The sequence below is a fragment of the Protopterus annectens genome, chromosome 6.part0 (genome assembly GCF_019279795.1).
Source record: "Protopterus annectens isolate FY-2018-M chromosome 6.part0, PAN1.0, whole genome shotgun sequence".
NCBI lineage: Eukaryota > Metazoa > Chordata > Ceratodontiformes > Protopteridae > Protopterus > Protopterus annectens.
Window position 1 is genome coordinate 980,372,003 of NC_056737.1, and position 25,154 is coordinate 980,397,156.

The 25,154-nt window shown below is 40.4% G+C and overlaps 1 protein-coding gene across 1 annotated transcript in view; it reads right to left on the bottom strand.

Annotated features, from left to right (window-relative positions):
- SEL1L (SEL1L adaptor subunit of ERAD E3 ubiquitin ligase) overlaps nt 1–21,375 on the bottom strand; it is a 579,007-nt gene extending 557,632 nt beyond the window's left edge. Inside the window, exon 1 of the mRNA XM_044074620.1 lies at nt 21,094–21,375. Within this exon, the coding sequence (XP_043930555.1) occupies nt 21,094–21,175 (82 nt within the window). The 5' untranslated portion in view covers nt 21,176–21,375. The remainder of the gene's footprint in view (nt 1–21,093) is intronic.
- Between the last annotated feature and the right edge of the window lie 3,779 nt (nt 21,376–25,154).

A 25,154-nucleotide genomic window follows, 5' to 3' on the forward strand; every position in this document is an offset into this window, starting at 1 on the left:
CATGCTCCACTTAAAGAAATCCCAATCCCTCAGAACCACATTCTCCAGGGATCTAAACCTTGTCATCAGAATGAACAACATGCTGGAGGGATAAGTTCCTGACCCAGAGACTCCCCAGACATGTCAAGCAGAGCACCTACTTGGCCCTCTTCAAAAGGAACCTTGACGACTGGATGGGAGAAAGGAAATTCACCGCGGGGATCACGTCAGTCGTCCTGCTAGACAGGGATCCAGGGAAGTAAATATTGTGGGAAGAAATATCCAGGGAATTGTTATGGCTAGGCTCGTATAGGCCCTAGGGCCGATAGCGTAGCACCACCCTATGAACCTGCAGAGGTGTATCACATGTAACATGGCTAGTTAGCACAAAGAGTAGGACACGATTCCCCCTTTCTTGTTTATGTCAGATCAACTATTCATTGATTAGGAACAAATATCTGGGCAGGAGCAAATGAGGGACAAAACAACAAAAATTCAACTCACCCCAATGTTATAAGGGGAAGGAGACCAGAGACCACATGTGCTGCAATGCAACAAAAGCTGCCACATCTTCGAGTAATCCAACTCTAATCAGAACATGAATAGTGAACAAATGAAATAAACAAAACCCTCAGAGGTAATCACAGATGAAAACTCTAATTCTGACCAACATATCCAATGCATCGTACAAAAACTAACTGGAAACTTGGTCATCTATACAAAAGAAAAAACACACTTCATCAACCAAAGAACAGCCACTGTAAAGTGCCTTCCACTTCTCAACTTACAGGACAAAGCTCCAATAAATTTGCCATTAACCTTGTACAGCACCCAAGAAACTAAACTGGCTTGAACTCCTTAACTTGTTTATCTTTACATAACTAAGAAAGCTTTTAGGGTATTCAACCAACCAGAACAGGTACCATCCATAACCAACCTGTGCAATGGCACACCCTCACTAAATGTGAGGTCAATGGATCAGTGTTTAGCCCCGACTCAGAAGGCCAACAATGCCCAAGGCAAAGCCCTTTTCCCTGTACACATATGCAAGCCCCAGCATGACATCACCTCCACACTAAAACAAATGCCTTTCACACCTTAAAAACTTCAGCAAAAATACCTCTTCGTTTTCTGGATTTGCAGATGTTCCTCTCCCCTATATTAATGTCTGCTATTCTCCTCTCACAGATGTTCCTCTCCCCTATATTAATGTCTGCTATTCTCCTCTCACAGATGTTCCTCTCCCCTATATTAATGTCTGCTATTCCCCTCTCACAGATGTTCCCCTCCCCTATATTAATGTCTGCTATTCTCCTCTCACAGATGTTCTTCTCCCCTATATTAATGTCTGCTATTCTCCTCTCACTTTCTCAATACTACATAACTTCACCTCTCCTCAAGCACAAAGGACAATTATGTCATTCCTTATCTAGCAAAACACCTCACACATCCAACATATGTACTGCAAACAACCTAACTTAGCGTTTACCTTTCTAACATTAACCTACTTTCTACAGCCACTCCTGCATCTGCAATACTCTCCTCCAACCTGACTTTTGTTTGTAAACATGCATGCCTGATGTGCACTGTGATTATTCAAAACATGCACGCCTGCTGTGCGCTGTGATTATTCAAAACATGCACGCCTGCTGTGCGCTGTGATTATTCAAAAACATTCACGCCTGCTGTGCGCTGTGATTATTCAAAAACATTCACGCCTACTGTGCACTGTGATTATTCAAAAACATGCACGCCTGCTGTGCACTGTGATTATTCAAAAACATGCACGCCTGCTGTGCACTGTGTTTATTCAAAAACATGCACGCCTGCTATGCACTGTGATTATTCAAAAACATGCACGCCTGCTATGCACTGTGATTATTCAAAAACATGCACGCCTGCTATGCACTGTGATTATTCAAAAACATGCACGCCTGCTGTGCACTGTGATTATTCAAAAACATGCACGCCTGCTGTGCACTGTGTTTATTCAAAAACATGCACACCTGTTGTGCACTGTGATTATTCAACATGCACACGCCTGCTGTGCACTGTGTTTATTCAAAAACATGCACGCCTGCTGTGCACTGTGATTACTCAACATGCACACATGCTGTGCACTATGATTATTAGTTAAACATGTACATCTGCTGTGCACTGTGATTATTAAACATGTACATCTGCTGGGCACTGTGATTATTCAATATGTATACCTGATGTGCACTGTAATTATTAAACATGTACAGCCTTGAACCAGGTCTGTGTTACTGTAGAGAAGTCGATGTTCTCCATTATAAGGAGTGCCTCAAGTGAGTGCATTTTGAGGTTTAGACTTCTAGCACGGAGTAGCATTACCCTCAGATTTTGCTTGTTTGTATCTGCTACGGTGGTGAGTTTGTCATTTGAACCTTGCCAAAAAAAGGCACTACAAGGGTGGCAAGAGCCTTAGCCAGTATCTGGAATCCCAGGGGTGATAGGTGCAGGCCATCTCTGGTAAAGCATCGTGGTCCGTCAATCATGTCGCCCCAGGAAGACATATACTGGATCCCCTTCGAGTGACACCAGAAGCTTAACCAATTGTTGAAGTCAATCATTTTGTCCTGGAATTGTGGTATCATTATGGGTGATGGCAGGATGCTACTCAGGGCTAGGGTCATATCTGCCTGGGTTACATGATCTGAAAGCTCCTCCATGTCTCTTTTCATGTAGTCCAGGGAGGTAAATCTCAGGTCATTCACACCAACATGGACAGGGCTAGGGTCATATCTGCCTGGGTTACATGATCTGAGAGCTCCTCCATGTCTCTTTTCATGTAGTCCAGGGAGGTACATCTCAGGTCATTCACACCAACATGGACAATGACAGAGTCATATTTGTACTTGTGAAGTGACCTGAGTGCGTGCGTTATGTGGCGGATCTTGGCACCAGAGAGGCAGCTGACAGTAACTTTCGCCTTGTTTAGGCTGGTGAGTGGGACATCAGTGCGCCTGACTATACAGTCACATAGGACTAGTGTGTTGGGTACGTTGTTTTGCCTTGTGTGCTGAGGTTGAGTTTCACACTAATTTTGTAGGCTATGTGTCATTTGGGTGGTGTTGGGGGGTGGTGGTTGCCTGCGCTTCAGCTTTGGAGGTCTCTGTTGTTTGGGCAGATTTTTATCGAGAGCTTCCATGAATGTAGGTGTGTGTTTTGTGTTACTATGTCTGGGTTTAGGTGGTGTAGGTTTTGATGGACTATGTGTTGAGTATGGTGTGATGCAGGTATTTACCTTCTCCTCTTGACTGTCTAGTCCAGTCTTGGCTGGATAGAGTTTCACTTGCAGTTTAGCTACGCAAGTGCATCTCTCACAGGTTATAAAGTTGGATGGTTGTCGGTGTACATGAGGCAACTGCTACATTGCCCCAAGATGCCCAAATTCATCAGGTGGACAGGGAAAAACACAAGGTGCTGTCCCTTAAATTAATAAGCAACTATCCAGGCATGTCTAAGGACTAAAAACTGCTTTTCTCCTAACAAGTGAAGAAAGTTGAGTGCTACAGTAATTTGTAGTTTATTTAATGTCTGCAATGAGTTTTGAACAAGTGCTGAGCATAAGGAAACAGTTTTTGAGTGCTAAAACTAGAAAACTGGCTAGTTCTAAGGGAACATTTGAAGAGCAGACTTTCTGGCACCGGGAATAGTTTAATCCTAGTTAAACGACACTGCGAGATGCACAAAAGCACACAAACATGTTTTTTTAAACAGAAAGATGAAAGGGATAGAAATAGCCCTACAGATTCTGAGCTGAAACTACTCCTCCAGTGACAGACAGGCTACTCAGAGCTCACCACTCTCACTAATGAGCAGAGAAATGTCCTATCTTAGTACGGTGTGGGCAACACAGAAACTACTAAACAGCCCAGAATTCATCAGAATCTAAAAACCGAAGTCTACTGCTTATAGAAAGGTGGGAAATGAGTAGAGAGAACACTTTTAAAGCAGAAAAATGGCTATAGCACTTGAGTGTGTAGCCCTCAACAGTAAAAAAAAAAAAAGTTGAAAAACACAAAAACTATCAGTTTAAGTGCAAACAGTATCAGAATTCAAAAAACATTTTAAATAAATTGCAAAGTTGATAAAAATGGTCAGAATAGTGCGGCTAGTGAAAATAAACAATAAAAAGCAAAACAAAGGTACTTAGTCCACTCAAAGTCTCCCTTTTCTCTTTCTGCTTCATCCACTCAAAGTCTCCCTTTTCTCTTTCTGCTTCTGTAGAACTCTGCAGGACACCCAAGCAGGATTTTGCTGAGGTAATATGCGATGACTGCCTGTTGTAACCTTGGTCATGTTCCCTTTTAATTTGCTATACAACATAACTCATCTTAGTGCAACCTCGGGGTTGATATATTTAAGTAGCAGGGGGGGTACAGCCCCCCCATATGGCGGGGTGGGGGAGCTTGCTCCCCTGCTAATAGTTGGAGTAAACTAATTTGTTTCTCTATGTACTTCTGCTGGAGTATACTAAGTGTTAGAATCCTGTAGGGTTTTTTACAATATTATGAAATTTAGTATTTTGACTTTTCAGCATTCTGAACTTTCGAGAATTTGGCTTCAGTATTTTGAATTTCAAGAATTATCAGATTTCAAGATTTAGAAGCGGACCTGATCATGCAACATGTACACCTGCGGTGCACTGTGATCATGCAACATGTACACCTGCGGTGCACTGTGATCATGCAACATGTACACCTGCGGTGCACTGTGATCATGCAACATGTACACCTGCGGTGCACTGTGATCATGCAACATGTACACCTGCGGTGCACTGTGATCATGCAACATGTACACCTGCGGTGCACTGTGATCATGCAACATGTACACCTGCGGTGCACTGTGATCATGCAACATGTACACCTGCGGTGCACTGTGATCATGCAACATGTACACCTGCGGTGCACTGTGATCATGCAACATGTACACCTGCTGTGCACTGTGACTATTAAACATGTACACCTGCTGTGCACTGTGATTATTAAACATGTACACCTGCTGTGCACTGTGATTATTAAACATGTACACCTGCTGTGCACTGGGATTATTAGTTAAACATGTACACCTGCTGTGCACTGGGATTATTAGTTAAACATGTACAGCTGCTGTGCACTGTGATTATTAAACATGTACACCTGCTGTGCACTGTGATTATTAGTTACACATGTACACCTGCTGTGCACGGTGATTACTAAACATGTACACCTGCTGTGCACGGTGATTATTAAACATGTACACCTGCTGTGCACTGTGACTATTAAACATGTACACCTGCTGTGCACTGTGATTATTAAACATGTACACCTGCTGTGCACTGTGATTATTAAACATGTACACCTGCTGTGCACTGGGATTATTAGTTAAACATGTACACCTGCTGTGCACTGGGATTATTAGTTAAACATGTACAGCTGCTGTGCACTGTGATTATTAAACATGTACACCTGCTGTGCACTGTGATTATTAGTTACACATGTACACCTGCTGTGCACTGTGATTATTAAACATGTACACCTGCTGTGCACGGTGATTATTAAACATGTACACCTGCTGTGCACTGTGATTATTAAACATGTACATCTGTTCTACACTGTGGTTATTAGTTAAACATGCTGTGCACTGTGATTAAACATGTACATCTGCTGTGCACTGGGATTATTAAACATGTACATCTGATGCGCTTAAACATGTACATCTGCTGTGCACTGATTATTAGTTAAACATGTACACCTGCTGTGCACTGATTATTAAACATGTACACCTGCTGGGCACTGTGATTATTAGTTAAACATGTACATCTGCTGTGCACTGTGATTATTAGTTAAACATGTACATCTGCTCTACACTGTGGTTATTAGTTAAACATGCTGTGCATTGTGATGATTAGCTAAACATGTACACCTGCTGTGCACTGTGATTATTAAACATGTACACCTGCTGTGCACTGTGATTATTAAACATGTACACCTGCTGTGCACTGTGATTATTAGTTAAACATGTACACCTGCTGTGCACTGTGATTATTAGTTAAACATGTACACCTGCTGTGCACTGTGATGATTAAACATGTACACCTGCTGTGCACTGTGATTATTAAACATGTACACCTGCTGTGCACTGTGATTATTAAACATGTACACCTGCTGTGCACTGCGATTATTAAACATGTACACCTGCTGTGCACTGTGATTATTAAACATGTACATCTGTTCTACACTGTGGTTATTAGTTAAACATGCTGTGCACTGTGATTAAACACGTACATCTGCTGTGCACTGGGATTATTAAACATGTACACCTGTTGTGCACTGTGATTAAACATGTACACCTGCTGTGCACTGTGATTAAACATGTACATCTGCTGTGCACTGGGATTATTAGTTAAACATGTACATCTGCTGTGCACTGGGATTATTAGTTAAACATGTACACCTGTTGTGCACTGTGATTAAATATGTACACCTGCTGTGCACTGTGATTAAACATGTATACCTGCTGGGCACTGGGATTATTAGTTAAACATGTACACCTGCTGTGCACTGGGATTATTACACCTGCTGTGCACTGAGATTATTAGTTAAACATGTACATCTGCTGTGCACTGGAAGTATTAAACATGTACAGTTGCTGTGCACTGGAAGTATTAAACATGTACAGTTGCTGTGCACCATGATTATTGAACGTATGCTCTACACTGATTAGTTGGTCCTTTTCTCCATCCACTATTACTTCATTGATACAATGTATTATTCAATGCTTGGTCTTCATAAAATTGCTACCCAATGCTAGCAATGCTGCCTGTATGCACAACAAGGCTCGTCTTCATTTGTAATTGTACTCTAGTTTTTCCCTCCAGGCCTTCAATGTAAGGGAGTATTTTGAAGAGCTGGACTTGCATGGTAATCAAAAGCAAATCAGTTCGTAAATATAATTATATAAACTGAGTATTCTTGATAAAAAACATCTGCATACATAAATTTGTGTTTGTTCCTGAACTTTGGCCATGATCTTTGCCTCCACAAGCTTCACTTGACCTGTGGCTCAAGAAGCATACTGATGTGTGATCTCCCTTTCTCTCTCAACTTTTCACCCTCTACCTGATCACTTTATACATGAGCTGGGTTGTGGACGGTTGCTCCTGCACTTACAATCAACATTTTCTCCATGGTTAGCCCGGGTTGTGGGTGAAACAGAATCTGGGAAGTGGAGTACTTAAAGTATTTAAAATAAAACAAATATAACTGTCTACCTTATTTATTTAGGTTCATAAGATTATAGGAGATAATTTCAAGACTAGCCATTTCATCCCAATTTAATACAACAGAAATGTTAGTTAATACCCAAGATTGCATTTAGTAATGACTGCCAATGTCCAGGAGGGTTGGGGGTGCTATTCCTGGTAAGAGTTTATAGTGCCCCATCCACTTGCCCTGGTTCCTTTTGAACAGTGTCATAGAGGTGCTCTGTTTCACATGAAGAGGTAGCCTATTCCAAAGATGTGGTGGTTGCTGGGAGATAAACAAGACATGCTGGAGGGACAGATTTAAGTCACAGGTCATATTTAGGTCCCTGGAATGGGTGGCCCTACTCCCATTTGATTTATGGATATGCAGCAAGTTCATTATGTTTGGGTCAGAGATTGCTCTTTAAGTCAGGCATAAGTCTGCCCTAAGAAATTTATATGATACAGAGTAAAGTGACAGGGACTTGAGTTGGTCTGTGTATGGCACATACTGGAGTCCCTTCATCTTCTTTGTTAGAAACCTCTGAGGTTACTCTAATTGCTGCAAGTGCTTTGTATGGTACATGCAGAACGGGGCGTAATTATTGGCCAAATTAGTGCCAAGTAAAGAGGGGTTATAACCTCATTTGCTCTCGAGTCAATCCCTTTACTAATTAAGTGTGCTACATAGAATGCCTTCCTTACTAAATTAAGACACATGGTGATCAAAGTTAAGGTTGCGGTCAACTTGTGATTCCAAGCCCCTTACCACTTTGTGGTTACTTCGGGTATTATTGCTGATTTGATAGTGTGAAGGGACAATGTGTGTGCTGAAGGGAATGATGATGCATTTCTCTCCATTCAGTTTGAGACCGTGATCAAGACACCAGTTCTTAATCTGCGTAAGACTCTCCTGGAGTATACTGACATAATTTGGGGATTCAATAATTGCACCCAGTTTGCAGTAGTCTGCAAACTTGGTCAACCACAACCCCTTTTTCTTATCCTGAACTTCTGAGAAGTATATGCCAAACAGTATGGGGTCCAACATTGACACCTGTGGCACCCCACTGTTAACAGGTCTGCTGGTTGATGTAGACTAGTTAACCAGCACAGTCTGGTTGAACTGAATGTCTTTTAGCAAAGACCCAGAAAGAAAAGCATCAGCATACAGTTAAGAAGTTTCACAACACCTGCCAGTTCACTCTGTAGTTCATGTAGAACACAGCCACGGATACTGTCAGGTACCATAGAAGCTGTATTCGTGGCCTTGGACAGTGCTGTTTTAACCTGTGCAGCAGTAATACTGGGTGTCTGGCAATCTACTGGTATTGTGATTGGTCCTTTGGGGGGGGGGGGTAAAGTTGATACTGAATCTGTCGGCCAGTATATTGGCAATATCTGTTGGCTTGGTATAGGAGGTAGCATTGTGCAGTAGCTCAGAGCAAATCTGGGTATTGCCATGGAGATTCTTTACATAACTATAGAAGGCCTTGTGGTTGTCTTTCTATCTGCTACAATTCTGTTTTCATAGCTAGCTTTAGAGGATTTGATGAGGGATCTCAACTTTTTGCTGAGGCTAAGGGAGTTTTTCCAGTCTTGGGACTTCACCTTATTCTGCATCGTATTCCTCCTTCTGGTGTAGAGTTTGTTTATGACAGGGGACCACCAGATTGACTTCCTTTTTTGGAGGAGAGCGTCTTGGTTCTGTTGGGTATGGCAAGATCCATGCATTTGTGTACGTGTTCATACAGTACATTGGTGTATGATTCAGCTGTCATGCAAATATTCGCCATTTGCATGGGTGCTGTGAAGTTAGCCACCTCTGTTTTTAGGAGCCCAAAGTTAGCTTTGGAGAAGTTTTTCATGGTGGTTACCTTTGTGGGGGGGGGGGGGTTCCTAAGGGGATTAGTTTGTGGTCGGATCTAACCAGGGAGGAGCTGACTATTGGTGTAGAGCAACTGTCGCCCATGTTAGCAATGACCAGGTCAAGGATGTTGTTACCTCTAGTGGGGGTAAGAACAAGCTGGTCCAGGACACTGGAATGAATGAACTCCGGGAAACGTTGAGCAAGTGTATTGGTACGCTAGTAGTTTTCCCAGTTAATGGAGGGGTAAGTTGAAGTCACCTAGTATGAGAGTGTTAGGTTGGACCTCAATATTCGCCAGGGTGCTTAGGAACATGGAGTGTGAGTCTTGGGACATGGTTGGGGACCTATAGCAAGCTACAACCTGAATTGCTGTCTTATCCAATGTTAGCTGCACCTTAAGTAAGTATCTCTGATGCGTTATGTTGGGCTACCAGTCTGGAGGTGTGCACATCCTTTTTGAATATGGAAACACCACCACCTTTGGAGCTTTGGTCCAAGTTCTGGGGCCAAAAGGTGTGGAAAGAGTTATAGCCTGGTAGTGTAGGGGTGCTTTCTGCTGCCTTGAACCAGGTCTCTGTTTCAGCACAAATGTCGATATTCTCCATTTTAAGAAGTGCTTAGAGTGAGTGCATTTTGAAATTTAGACTTCTAGTGTTGAGCAGCATGACCCTCAGATAGCATTTGTTTGTAGCTGTTACGGTCATTGACCTGATCATCACAATATGGCCACTTCTTGTACAACTCCCTAAGTATCAACCGTCTTAAATAGATCGGACCACAAAACAATGACTTTGTCCTGTAAAACAGCTGGTATTACCATCTTCAATATCTCCGTGTTTAGGACTTCTCCATATAAAGAAATGATATAACAATTTATGGTTTATAAGCTTTCTCATTCTACCTACCTCAGGAGCACACACAAGCAAAACAGTAAAGCTTAAAAGGAAACACTGAAGCCATTAAGGAGCACAAAGCTAAATATAAAACATAAAATATTTAAGATTTGTAGTTTATTTTAGTTTCAGTTGCTATCAAAAGGAGATTATGAACTAATGTTCACAGCTACTCCACAACAATACTGCCCACTCTGACTAAAACTAAATAAATAATGTCCAAGCTGACAAATTTAGTGCAAATTTATTTCACCCACAGTTATGGCTATTCCACAGATTCCACAGTCCTAACCCCTGCACCCTCCACATTATTATTATTATTACACCCCAGCATCCCCCACATTACACCCCAGCACCTCCCACATTATTACACCCAGCACCCCCCACATTACACCCCAGCACCTCCCACATTACACCCCTCAAATTATTACACCCCAGCACCCCCATTATACCCCAGCACCCCTCACATTATTATTATGGAAGAAACTTTCTAAAAGGGCAAGTACAGCTCATGCATGAGCTGATATACCAGCTGACATAACAGGCTGCCTGATTATCAGAGTACAGCTCATGCATGAGCTGATATACCAGCTGACATAACAGGCTGCCTGATTATCAGAGTACAGCTCATGCATGAGCCGATATACCAGCTGACATAACAGGCTGCCTGATTATCAGAGTACAGCTCATGCATGAGCTGATATACCAGCTGACATAACAGGCTGCCTGATTATCAGAGTACAGCTCATGCATGAGCTGATATACCAGCTGACATAACAGGCTGCCTGATTATCAGAGTACAGCTCATGCATGAGCTGATATACCAGCTGACATAACAGGCTGCCTGATTATCAGAGTACAGCTCATGCATGAGCTGATATACCAGCTGACATAACAGGCTGCCTGATCAGTAGCAGATATGGACCTTCTGAGACTCTCCACTAGTTATATTCCCAAATCATGGAACCTCTCCACTAGTTATATTCCCAAATCATGGAAAACGGTCACTGTACAGCTGTTACAAAAGAGTTACCCAACTACACGCCTGGATAACTACAGACCCATTGGTGTCACTAGCTTCATACATAAAAACTACAGTGTGTATTATTTCAGACCACGGTAATCTCAACATTAAAAATCTCTGAACCCTGGACTCTCATCAGTTCACCTTTGCCAAATGCAGGTCCTGCTTCTTCAACCTTGTTGATTAATTTGAAATGTCACCAGAGCAATAGATAAAGTTTATACAATACATACAGCAAATATGGACCTGGCCAGAGCCTCTGATGCTATTCACTATTCAGGCATTACTGACAGACTTATAAAACTGAATACAAATCCTTATATTGTGCAGCAGATAGCGAAATGGTTACCTGACAGAAACCATGTGGTTACAGTCATAAGTGCTACTTCTGAAAGCAAAAAATGTCAGTGGTGTATCACAGGGCTCAGTGTTGGGTCCATCTCTATTTGGCATCTATTTCTCAGAAAATTCAGGGCAACAACCAATGACTGCAAACTGATTATATAGTCTTCCACCAAGTTAGAATTGCTTCAACAAGGTGCAAGAACAAGGATTTCAAATTAAATGTGACAAAATGCGGTAAAATTCACTTTGGCAAACAAAACATTTCTACAACATAGCATACAGGTGTGAGTTAGGCACTCTTTTTGATAATTTCTGATAGTTAAGTATCACGTCTTCAGTTATTCTTAAAGTCTTCCATCTGACTCATCCAGTCCAAAGAAGTCTCAAGTCCCCTTTACTAATCTCTCATCGGACCTACTATTGAATATAATGCACCTTTTGCCATCTATTTGTCCAAGTATAGCACTCAACTTGAGAGACCTCAGAGACTTCTACATGAAATGATCTGGGTCCACAACACCCTCTATTACCAGGAGATATTATCAGCACCGTCTCTGTACTTGGTTTCTCATATACACCTCCATGGTGATCTTAAAGATCTAACCTTCCTTGATCTCCAGTTCCTTCACAAAACAAGTGGTTGCTCAAATAACCAATTAAACTAAAACTTCATCGACAGCTAAATAAAAAGAATCAGCAGAACCCAGCTCTGGAACAAACAAGCAGTACCAGCTCTGGAACAAACAAGCAGTACCAGCTCTGGAACAAACAAGCAGTACACAACACACTGGAATAGGAATTTCTTCCCAGCTCTGGAACAAACAAGCAGTACACAACACATTGGAATAGGAATTTCTTCCCAGCTCTGGAACAAACAAGCAGTATACAACACATTGGAATAGGAATTTCTTCCCAGCTCTAGAACAAACAAGCAGTACACATCAAGCAGAGTAGCACCCTTGGCTTCAAAAAGCTAGATAACTGAATGGGCAGCCTCGAGTCTTCCTACATTATATCTTGTGTTGCACTCCTTGAGGCTGAAGGAAACTTTGGAATATAAATTATTGGCTGGGCTTGTAGTAGTCTGCACGCAGACTGCATGTTTGCACTATATATAGTAGAAAATATACAACGATAGTCTCTCTCCCCCTCTCTCTCACAGGAAATAGAAAGTATCAACATTAAAGTAATCAAGCTTCTGCATTAAACAATAAAACACAACCCAAGATTTACAGTATTAGTGCAGGAGAAAAGGGTTGGTATGAGAAAGGTTCCAGCAGTGGAAAGTCATAAGTGTGGATCAGAAAATGTCTCACATGACAAAACATGACAACTGTACTGTTACGTACTCTCACTTGTCAACCATCAAACTAAAAGGCGCTGTCAAGGGTTATTCTTACAAACTTGTTTTAGAGCAGCTTAAGATGAGTTTCGAGTCTATCACATACTTACAGTTCTATAGTATCTACTGGTTCACAAAAACCTGAGTAGGAGAGGATAATGTCGTTTTTACAGTACCGAACCAGGCTGGCTCACATACTTACAGTTCTACAGTATCTACTGGTTCACAAAAACCTGAGTAGCAGAGGATAATGTCGTTTTTTACAGTACGGAGCCAAGGCTGGCTCACATACTTACAGTCTATAGTATCTAGTGGTTCACAAAAACCTGAGTAGGAGAGAATAGTGTCGTTTTTACAGTACTGAGCCAAGGCTGGCTCACATACTTACAGTTCTATAGTATCTAGTGGTTCACAAAAACCTGAGTAGGAGAGAATAGTGTCGTTTTTACAGTACTGAGCCAGGCTGGCCTCTTCTACTCATTCTTTTATTCATGAAGACATTTTAAAAGTAGAGACTTTGAGAAACACAAGACTGGGTAAGGTGCGAGACTACTGAATAACTGAAGACAGTTTGCATATATCTACATTATTTATGAAGAGAGCAAGCAGAAAGATGTGGGCCTTGAGATACTTCTAGCAATACTGACAGAAAAAAATATTCCATACCCATCCATCATACGTATTGTTTTACCAGACCAGTTCATCACATGGACTGCTCCATCAGCAAGGCAGCTGTAGAACCAGTTTCCCTAACTCTGTCCGCATGCAAGGAATGAAGCAGTACTTTATGAAAGGTCTCTCAAGGGTCAGACAAGATATCAATGATTCATCTTTGGCGAAAGTTGTAAATTCAAAAAGTAATGGCATTTTCTGTTCCAGAAACTAGACACACAACACGTTACTCCATCGTGTGTTTTGATAACTGCCTGTGGACATCTTTGCATCTTGGAAACAAGGGGGATAGTACTGCAACAGGTCTGTTATCGATTTAATCCTGTGATGTGACACCCTCCTGGAAGTTTATCGCTGACTATTTCCATGATTTGGACAGATAGCATTCACTTACAGTTCTATTAATCAGTACTGATATGGGAGGAGGGATGGCATCTGTACTGAATTTTAGGTACGGTTATGAAATGTTGCTATCAGATGGTGATGTTAGAAAAACTTAAAAACTCTCTCAAAACAGTTAATTGGAAAGAATATCATGGTATCTGACCATGCCAGGATGACTGGGATGGTGGTTGCTGGATCAGCCAGTGTGGGAAGTTGGTGAAGTGGTACTGGGATGACTTTTGTTACAGGCTTGGCTGTAGTAGTGACTGTCAAACACTTAGCTTTGCTGCTATGCTTCAACATTCTGTATTCTAAATACTGCACTGCAGACCTAGTGAAGTGGAAATGATTCCACAGTTTGTCCCGGTCAGATACTGCTTCTTTAACAGCTGGGGTTACCCACAAAACACATTTTGTTTAACATCTTTTTTAGTGGAGAATGCCCACAGAGTTTAGTACTGCAAGGGAGGAATTAATTAATTTATTTACAGCAGAACAAAAATAGACTGCCCTCAGTGAGCACAGTTTATTTTATTTATTTAACATTTGTTTACCGGGAAAGTCCAACTTGGAATGAAGCCAATTTTCAGCAGAGGCCCAGGGAGAAATGCTCCAGACGCATGTCTTTGTAATGTGGTAGGAAACCGGAACACCCAGAGGAAACCCACATGAACGCAGGTAGGACATGCAGACTCCGCACAGAAGGCACCCCTGCCGAGAATCGAACCGGAGAATCTTTTTCTGTGAGGCGACAATGCTACCACTGCATTGCCCAGTTTAGTCAATGCAGTGTCCATGCGGATGAAAACTATACCGCGTTTTTATATCTGTTCTCAGCTTCATGAAACCCTCTCTAAAGACAGCAAAAATCTATGTGCTGCAGTCTTCTTTCCAAAGTGTCAAAACTGCACACAGTGTTCCAGGTACTGCCTTTCCTAGCACTTGAGGCAGTTCATCCTGCCTCCTATGCAAATACCACAGCTTAACAATACCAAGACTCACTGTTGACTAAATTATTGGGGGTTGGTTTTTCATAACGGTTAAGGTCTTTACTTAGTAGAGACACAAAGTACAAGGTTTTTGATTCTGATCATAAAAGTTATTGGCTAGACTTAAAAAATGGCCATTCAGGGCAGTTAGCCTAGTAATCACCTATGAAGTGTCATCTCTCGCAGACATCTGTTACAGTTGACCATCACTAGAGGGAACACAAAGTTCCCAAAACAACAAATGACTTACAGTAAAATAATTTAATCTATTAATTTGTTAAACACAAACTGGTGAGCCTTTTTCAGCCAACACAAGGGCAATGGAAGGATGAATGCATTACTTAAACAAGGGTGTCAGCAGAATCCACTCAAACAGGGAAAGAACATAGAAAATTCCACTGAGGTTGTCAATGGAGATCAGGACTGAACCCCAAGCTCTGGAGTTGTAAGGCAGCAATCTTACCCATTGAGCAACCAAGCTACCCAAATTGCATAGTGAACTAACCTAATCAACAAATTCAAACAAATGGACAGTCACCATTAAACTCTCCATGTCTCAGAAGGTGTCTTTCTCCCCATGCCCACTGCATCGCCACATAATTACTAAACAGGTTACTCTATTCACAATCATCTCTTCTCTGTCTGCCATGAAAGTGCAAAATAAAGAGCTTTGCAACACTTCAATGAAGTCTTCTGTAAGCAGACACCTCTACCTTTTTTACCAAACCAGCAATGCACTCAGTGTTTATTATCCATGCCAACATTTCTGTTCTTTCACATTAGCATGCAAGCAGGTGCATCATAAACTAAAGTTAGCTGAAACTCACACACACCATTCGGATAAGAAACGTGGTAAAGGCCTGAAGTAATATAGAAAAAGTTACCAAGAACCATTCTGCACTAAGACCTCAGTCATACTCTCCTTTATGATGAACCCCATTAACCCAGCTGCAGTACTACATGACCTACTAACCCCAATAATTTAAGTAGCACCTTCTGCATTGGGCACAAATTAGCCTTAATCAAAAGCAAGGGAAAAGTCAACACCCCCCCCCCCCAAAAAAAAATAAATAAATCACTCTGGCTTGGTAAGCAACAGAATACTACCTGGAAACACAATATGCAGACTGTTGCTATGGGCATGTTTAATCTATTATACATATGCACAAAGAATGGCTGTCTGGGGAGTACAGGAAAGCAATTTCTCAAACAAGGAATGCTCAATAAAACCAAATAAATATAACCAGATATGGATTTAAATTTTCCTCTTTACTAAATAATCTTGCTCTCCAACCCCATTTACAACCCCTTCTGGATTCACACAATAACCATAATTAACAACTACAGCATTTTAAACAGACTACTAATTAAAAAAAAAGAGAGAGTTACAGATTCATAATGAGATGGCCAGTATATGGAGGAATAACTCTAGGCATTTTCCATCTTGCATATCACAGGGTACACTTGGCTTTGGTACTGCAAGATCAGAAGGCTGTGGGTTCTATTCCACACCAGGTGTTTGGATTTATTTTGCGATATTGACACAGCAATACAGCATAAGGAGTGATGTACTCCTGCATGTGCTGTCCTACAAATGTGGTGTTAAGCCTGTGGCACCTTACGTGGATGTAAAAATTCCCATGGCACATATGGTGCCCTAGTACCCTTTGTCAGTATGAATAGCACCTCAAGTCTCTTCCTGAAGAGGCCACTGCCATAATGGAGTTAGCATGATTAACAATGGATGAATAAAATTTGTACAGTGTAACCATATGCACAGTCCTGCTTGCAGTTACAACCTGACTATTTATACCTCGATTTAAAAAAGAAAGTTTACTTGAGTAGCACTAGATAATTGGAAAAGGAAAGTCCATTTATGGATCATTTATGACACTCCAAGGAAAAGACAATTATTAAACCAAGTTAGTCATAGTTTTAGCAGCATAACCCTATCCAATTACAAGTCCATCTGCAAGCAATAATAGCTGATAAAAAGAAATTCTACTTCAATCTACAACAAACCCATCTTAATAATTCAAAACTTTTCTGGTCTTCAGTTAATAGACTCCTCTCCCCAGGACGTTCTAAAACACCTTCCCCACTTAATTCTGATCCTGATACCCCTCAACAAACTGCAGATGCTTTCAACTCTTTCTTCACTGAAACTATACAAGCTCTTGCTAATCAATTGAACACTAATAACTCACACCCAACATGTAACCTCATAAACTCTTCCTTTAAATTCTCTCTACATCTTACATACACAGACTTCTTCTCAAGCTTAAACCTTGTACCCCCTCTGCTGACAAGTTACCTTCACTCTTTCTTCAAAAAGCTGCCAAGGCTATCGCATATCCTATTTCTATTCTCATAAATAGGACAATCAAAGAAGGTATCATCCCTGATATATGGAAGGTCTCTCACATTATCCCACTCCATAAAGGTGGTAACTCCATTGACTACTCTAACTTTAGACCTATTGCTCTCCTCTCTCCCCTGGCCAAAATAATGGAGAAATATATACACCATCAGCTTGTACAACACCTCTCTCTCCACAACATCATAGCTAACTGTCAACATGGATTCAGACCTAATCACAGTACTACTACTGCCCTCCTTTCCTTTGTAGACACTATTAACCTGAACCGTAATAACAACCTACTCTCTTCTGCCATCTTCATAGACCTCTCCAAAGCATTTGATATGGTTAACCACTCTTTTTTAATCAATACTCTTGAATCCCTATCTTTTGATATCCCTGCCATTAGATGGTTTACTTCTTATCTCACTAACAGAAAACAGGCTGTTTTCTGGAATAACCACATCTCTTCTCTTCTGCCTGTTTCTATTGGAGTTCCACAAGGTTCTATTCTTGGCCCACTTCTCTTTTCCCTCTTCATTAATGATCTCCAAAATACAATCCCCCAAGCCACTTGCATTCAATATGCAGATGATTCTACACTCATCTGCTCTGCATCCTCTACCTCAGAACTTAGATCTCATACTCAAAAAGTCTTTAATACCGTTGAAACATGGTTCTCTAGTCGATTTCTCTTACTAAATGCTAAAAAAACTAAACTCCTCCTCTTTACCCCCACCTCCAGGACCCCCCCTTTAAACTTCACCATCTCCTCTAACAATGCCACTATCATCTCTCCCGACTCTACCACTAAACTGTTAGGTATTACAATTGATAATAATCTCTCTTTCAACCAACACATTAACAACACCATAAAACTTGTCAATAGGAAAATAGGATCTTTATATCGTATTAGACCATTTCTAACTCCCTCCTCTAGAACTAGGATCGCTCACTCCCATCTTCTTTCCTCTCTTCTCTATGCTTGTCCCATTTTCACCAACCTCAAGAAAAACAACCTTACCAAACTGACTACCTGCTATAATAACATTGCTAAAACGCTACAGGGAACCCCTACAGAACACATCACTGTCTCAACCTGAAACTACTAGGCTGGCCAGAATTTCAAAACTATCTTGCAACCCAACAACTCACTATTGCCCATAAAATTCTGTACCATCCAATGAACACCCCTATACTCTCTCAACTCATAATCCCCTATAATAATCTTAACTCTCTCCGCTCCTCCAGTAAACTATTGGCTAATTCTATAAAATCAAATAACACTGCTGGCGACTCCCTTTTCACCAATTCAGTAGGTAGAAAATGGAATCTACTTCCTAGCAACATAACAAAGATTACATCATTACCTCTTTTCAAACTAAACATTAAACTTCACTTCCAAAATCACTGGCTGTGCACCTGTAGTAAACCTGATTAATCCTTCCACTACTTAGACTCTACTTCATTACTTAATCCTTCCACTACTTAGACTCTACTTCATTACTATCTCCTACTTCTTACTTACTCTATCATCCACCTGGCTTTCCTCTTCTTCTGCCACTTGTTTTCCTATTACTTCTTTGCTTACAGACTGGCTTACTAGCTCTCATTGCTTGCTAACTATCTTACTTGCTCTCCTTCCTACAACTTACCTCTTCTAATTTCTCATATTCTTAGCTCACATTTCTCATACTTCCTACCTTATCATTATCTTACAAAGTATTTTTTAACTTTATATGATGTCTTTGAGTTTGTGTGTGGTAGTATTTATTTCATTTAGTTATCTTTATCAGACTTAGTATATTATAGTTATATAAGTATTTTTTTGTGACTGTAACTATGCGAGTCAGTAATTAACTCACTTAGTAATAATGAGTAACTGTAGAGTTGTTAGTTTCTGTCTTTTAAAACTTTCTTTAAAACACTAGTATGTTTGCCTTAATGTATTCTCTGTGGAGCTTTTCTCCCCAGGCCTCTACTGAAAATGGAAATATCTCCAGTTAGACTAGCCCGGTCAACAAATGTAAAATAAATAAATAAAAATAAATAAAGGTATAATGCACACCCACCAAGATCACCAAAAATGAATAACGTAAAATTGTCATTATTCTACATCTGCTGCAACAAGAAGCAAAAATTTCTTTATACATGCTACTTGGGTTTTTTTGTTGTGTATCCTATAATCTGCATAAGGCTTTTTTTTTGTAAAATCAACAAAAAATATTTGCTTTAGTAATACTTATTGCCACCCAACACTATATGTTCTACAATATTTAGATTAATCCTTCAAGACAACAGAAAAAGATATATCATAATGCTCCAAGTACATTTTTTACAATATTTAGATTAATCCTTCAAGACAACAGAAAAAGATATATCATAAAGTTCCAAGTACATTTTTTGTCGTGTATCCTATAATCTGCATAATGCTTTTTAAGTTCCAAGTACATTTTGCACACACACACACACATATATATACATATGGGTGCACACAAACCCCCACCCCCCCGTACACATATATCACTATCATCCAACACAACAGTAAAACGTTAAAGAACAATTTGTAGAAATCAGAGCAATAAACTTTATGCAGGCATCCTGTTTATTCACATCACTGCTACTTATACAGAGAGTGGCAGGACAACCAAGTACCCCTCCCTCCCCCAAAATATAATGACACAGTGCACTTTTCAGATTAAGGATTGTATCTAAATTAATCCTACTCAATCAAATTACGCATCATTGTAATTTTTACAAATCAGTTTACTAAACGTTACAATTTACTGTTAAGCATATAACTACCACAGACCTGCAAACAAAGGGGAATGGGACATATTAGATACTAATGCATGGTCATAATAACTCAGTGACTTAGTTTACTGCAATTTACAGAACATCGAAGGTTGACAAGGGAAGGTGCTAGAAATACCATATGGTGTCACCATTACTTATGTTAAAATATTCCATACAAAGGCCAGTTACAGCATCTGACTATACCAAAAGCTTTGCTTCCACATTACCCTAACTGTAAACGTTAGCTGGCAGTCAGTAAGCACCATAACAACAGCCAACAAATACTCTTTATAACATTTTGTAATGCACTGCACAACTTGATTTCGAGTCAACCGAACTTCTAGGAGAAAAAAAAATAAATCACCCTCTCAGCAAATCCTTATGTAACACATATACTACTAAATCGAATCAGAACTATGCTAAAAGCTCAACAAATAATTGCATCAGCTGTCCTAACCTACAAGCATAGTTTACCAGTAAACTGAAAATCCATCATAAAAGATGTTATTCAAACACACATTACATAGCTGTAACAGCCCACTTTTTGCCAACATTTGCTCATAACTGTTAGGTATGTGCACTAAAACCTGAAGCAAGTCTATATAAAGCATGCACATGGGCAGTTACCAAGGCAGGCAGGAAAAGAAACTCATAGCAAGTGCGTTCATGCATGAAATTTGAAAAGTGGGGTGCAATTGCAACTCTGCACAGCCACAATCAGGATCACAAAAGACAGTCAGAAATAGAATGGGCAATTGAGCAAACCATTCTGAACCTGAGTAACAAACGTCAGGAACTGTCAAAAATGGCCAGCACCTGCTCGCCGAGGGGTTCAGACTCACACATGGTGCTCTGACTTCTGAGTTGACAGATCTGCTGGGATCCATGTGGCTCAAGATCTACACATATTCTACCTGTAAGGCAACAATTATTAAAGATCTGCAGTCGCAAACTACAAAATGGAAAATGCACACTATTCCTGCAAACAACGCAAGGCAAAACAATAACAGGCAGTTTGGCAGCTCATAATAGATCCAGATACAAAACAGCCACACAATATGACAAGCAGGACAGAAGAAATAACACCGCAAGGTCTGAGAATAAATACACTTTAAATCTCTAAAAGTGAGTATGACCTTAAGGACAGGTGCATGCAACGTGTTCTATTGGTCAGTAGCAATCACTCACCTGCAGTGAATGCTAAGCTGAGAAACAGCGCGAAGAATAACAAACAACACAAATGGTTACACAGCCAGCTCAAGTCCCTCATTCTTGTATTCTCAGCACCCTGATCACGAACACAAACAGTGCCGTGGTACTCAGGAACACAAACAGTGCCGTGGTACTCAGGAACACAACTGTTATCCCACTTCTCTATGCAATGCAGTAGGCGTAAGGCAACGTTATAAACAGCTGCTGTCCAAGGCCTTGGATCTCTGTTCCGGGAACAACCAGAGCGATAAGGCTAACCTATCCACACCCTCCACACCGCCAAATAAACCAATCACTAACTAAAGTAGTAGCAGTCCTTCTACTAGCTGACCAATAGGAAAACCACCTACTAATATGAAGGCGGACTTCAGAACAAAAAATTAACTGGCTGCTTGCATTCTGACATGGCTTGCTCTGAATGGACCGTGATTTACCGTGACCCCATGAACTGTGGTGTCCGGAAGTAGGCTGTTAAAACTACAGTTATTCTTTCGCTAGCTCGTCCTTTGTGAAACTGTTAGATTGTTGAAGTTGATGGTTGGTAGTATGAATAATAAAACATAAAATGTTTAAATACATTTTGTTATTTATTTGTATTGTGAGAATATGATACTTCAGGCAGAGAGCATCACACCTTCCACTGTCTTTACTATTGGAGGCTTGTTTTATTTACTTAAATAAAAGTATTAATAACCACGTATAGTGAGTTCAGCTAGGTACCTTTTTTAAGTTGCAACAAGGGTATCACAAGTCCAAGAAGGAAGATGAAATAATAATAATATAATCAAATGACTGTAGTTAGAAGTAGCTTTACATGATGATACCTACAGGAAGCAAGCTGATATGTACACGTATGCATCTAGTCGCAGTTTATTCAAGCATTTATGTCGATATACATATGTATTAAATATTGTACGTCAATTTGGTCAAAAGAGATTTGCTTTCAGAATAAGGTAAAATTGATAAGAAAGCCTTGACAGAGTAATTTGATTGCGGAATAGTCTGCAATCCTAGCCCATCTATACCTTGCAGTGCCAGTATCTAACTAACTGCCTGCCTGTCCCTTCTACATCAATTTCATTACTTCCCACGTGCAGTGGACTCGTACCTCTCAGCTGTACAGATTTTCGCATCATATTTTTTGTCCCTTTTTCATAAAACTGTGGTTTTCTGACAACCTAGAGGCAAATCATTAAAGACTGAAGTTAGGTAATAATGAAAGGCATTTGAGTTTCAGGCATCATACCATTCAGAAAATTCATGCTAATGCAAAACATATTATTCTATTAACTGTCTAAGTCTGTAAGAGCAATATTTTAAAACTGTCCCTATTTTTGGTCCTTTGTCCCTCTTTTATTTATGGCTTTGTCCAGATTTCGTTCTCTAAGAGGTTAAGAGCTATGGTATTTATTAACTGTCACTACCATACCTCTCAATTGTCCAGAATTTCACAGAATGTCTGCATTTTTGTCTCACACATTTGGGTTGTACCTAATAATCATTAAAGACTGAAGTCAGTAAATAATGTCAGACATTTCAATTTCATACCTCCATCCTGGCTGCCTCAATGATGTCCTCCCCAGACATGTCTCACCTCTGTGGTTATGGAGGATCCCCCCCTACAGTGGAATGAATTGGATCAGTTCTGATCAGCAGAGTTCGAGGATCAGCAGGTATGGAGGAAAAAAAAAAAAAAAAAAAACAAGGAAAACATAGTCTTCAGATCAAGTGTTAGCTATGACAGTGTTGCATTCCAGGTTTGGGCACACATAGGTTCATAGGCTGGTATTAGGCTATCAGCCCTAGGGCCTATACAAGCCTAGCCATAACACTTCCCTGGCTATTTCTTCCCACACTATTTACTTCCCTGGACCCCTGTCTAGCAGGGCGACTGACATGATCCCCAGGGTGAATTTCCTTTCTCCCATCCAATAGTCAAGGTTCCTTTTGAAGAGGGCCAAAGAGGCACTCTGCTTGACATGTATGGGCAATCTATTCCAGAGTCTAGGGAGTCTCTGGGTCAGGAACCTATCCCTCCAGTATGTTTTGTTTATTGTGATGACAAGGTTTAGATCCCCGGAGCATGTGGCTCTGAGGGATTGGGATTTCTTTAAGTGTAGCATGTCCAACAGCTCTGGGTTTAACATGGCCTTGTATGTTAAGCAGAGATCACCTCTGAGTAGAGGATATGCGACAGAGTATAGCTGGAGTTTTTTAAGGCGGTCAGCGTAGGATATCTGCTTTAGGCCTGTGATTCTTTTAGTGAGGTATTTCTGCGGCCTTTCCAGTTGTTGCAGATGTCTTGAGAGGTACATACCAAATGGGGCATTGTATTCTATAATGGGTCTAATGAGGGATGAGTACAGTGGGACAATGACCTCCTTTTTTCTGGATGAAAAGCCCTTAGTGATGAGGTGTGCCACATAGAAGGATTTCCTGACTGTTGTGGTGATGTGGTTATCGAAGGTAAGACCACTGTCCACCTGTGTCCCTAAGTCTCTTATCACACTTTCGGTGTTTAGTGTACTGCCACCTATATGGTAATTCACGGATACATGTTTTTTCCCAAAGGGGATAACTATACATTTCTTGGCATTGAGCTTGAGCCCATGGCTCATGCACCAAGCATCTGTTTCTGTAAGGCCCTTTTGTAGAGTATCCACATCATCTGGGGATTCAATAATGGCTCCCAGTTTGCAGTCATCTGCGAACTTTGTTAGCCAGAGTCCCTTAGTGTTGGCCTGTACTTCAGAGAAGTAGATGCCAAACAAGAGCAGTCCCAGGACTGAACCCTGAGGTACTCCACTTGTCACTTGTCTGGAGCTGGATTTGGAGTCGGCTACTTTTACAGTGTGGGTTCTATCAGTAAGCCAGTTAGTAACCCATTGGCTGGCGTAGGGATTAATGCCCAGCTTAGTAAGTTTATCTATGATTCCAGAGTGGGGGATGGTGTCAAAGGCCTTGGCAAGGTCTAGATAGGCTGTGTGAACCACCTTACCCTTGTCCATGGCTCTGGAGACTGATTCGAACAATATCAGATATTGCCTAATAGACAAGGGAGAGGTGGCCTCTTGGAAACTTTCAGAATCAGTTGTATTTTGTTTAAGTCTTTCTGAATAGTTCAAGCATTCCATCTCTAATGTTTTTTTTGTTTTCTTTTTCTAGTAAGGAATCATAGTAACTTTTCAAGTTCTTTCAGATAGCTTCTTCAAGGGCTACAATAAAGCACTATATTCAATAATGGGTCAGATCCACAAGGTGTGAAGTGGTACAGTGATTTCCTTGGAGTGGCTAGACATGTCCTTTAGAAGTAAATGAACAACAGAATGTGCTTTTTTTGATTCTGGTTAACACACATTAGTCAAAGTTTAGATTGTTGACGTGCAGCATCCTTAGATGTTTAATGATAATATCATATCTTATGATTTGACCATTAGTTTTGTAATCATCTTTTGATGTTAGGTTTACTGGCATTATTAGTACACAAAGTGTACATTTTTTGTAGACGGTTTCCAGTATATTTAATTAGTCATAATCTGACTCCCAATTTTTTATTTGAAAAAGATAAAGAAGTGGCCTCAATACAGTCTTCTGGGTCACCTCTGGTAAAATCACTGTCAGGTAGACAAGTAACTCACACCATGACTTGCTTTGTTCTTTTGCTTAATAAGTGTTCTATACCCATTTAATTATATATGAATTGCTATCTAATGCTTTTAATTTGTTAGTTTTACAATCAGTGGAATACTGTTTACCTCTCATTAAGTGTTTTTGTTACCTCTCCAAAGAATGCAACAAAATTCAGAAAGTAAGATGTCCTCTTAACAAAACCATGCAGTTGCATATTTAACAGAAACAGGTCTCCTGTATTATTTTGGAAAAGCTGCACTATGACGTTCTCAGTGATTTTACCTAAAACACTGATCAGATTGATGAGTTTAAAATTGTGTGGATCTGATGTGTCTCCCATGGTGTCCCTATAGCCAGTCACCATGTCAGTTATGTGTCCACATGGTAACATATTATTTAATATGATT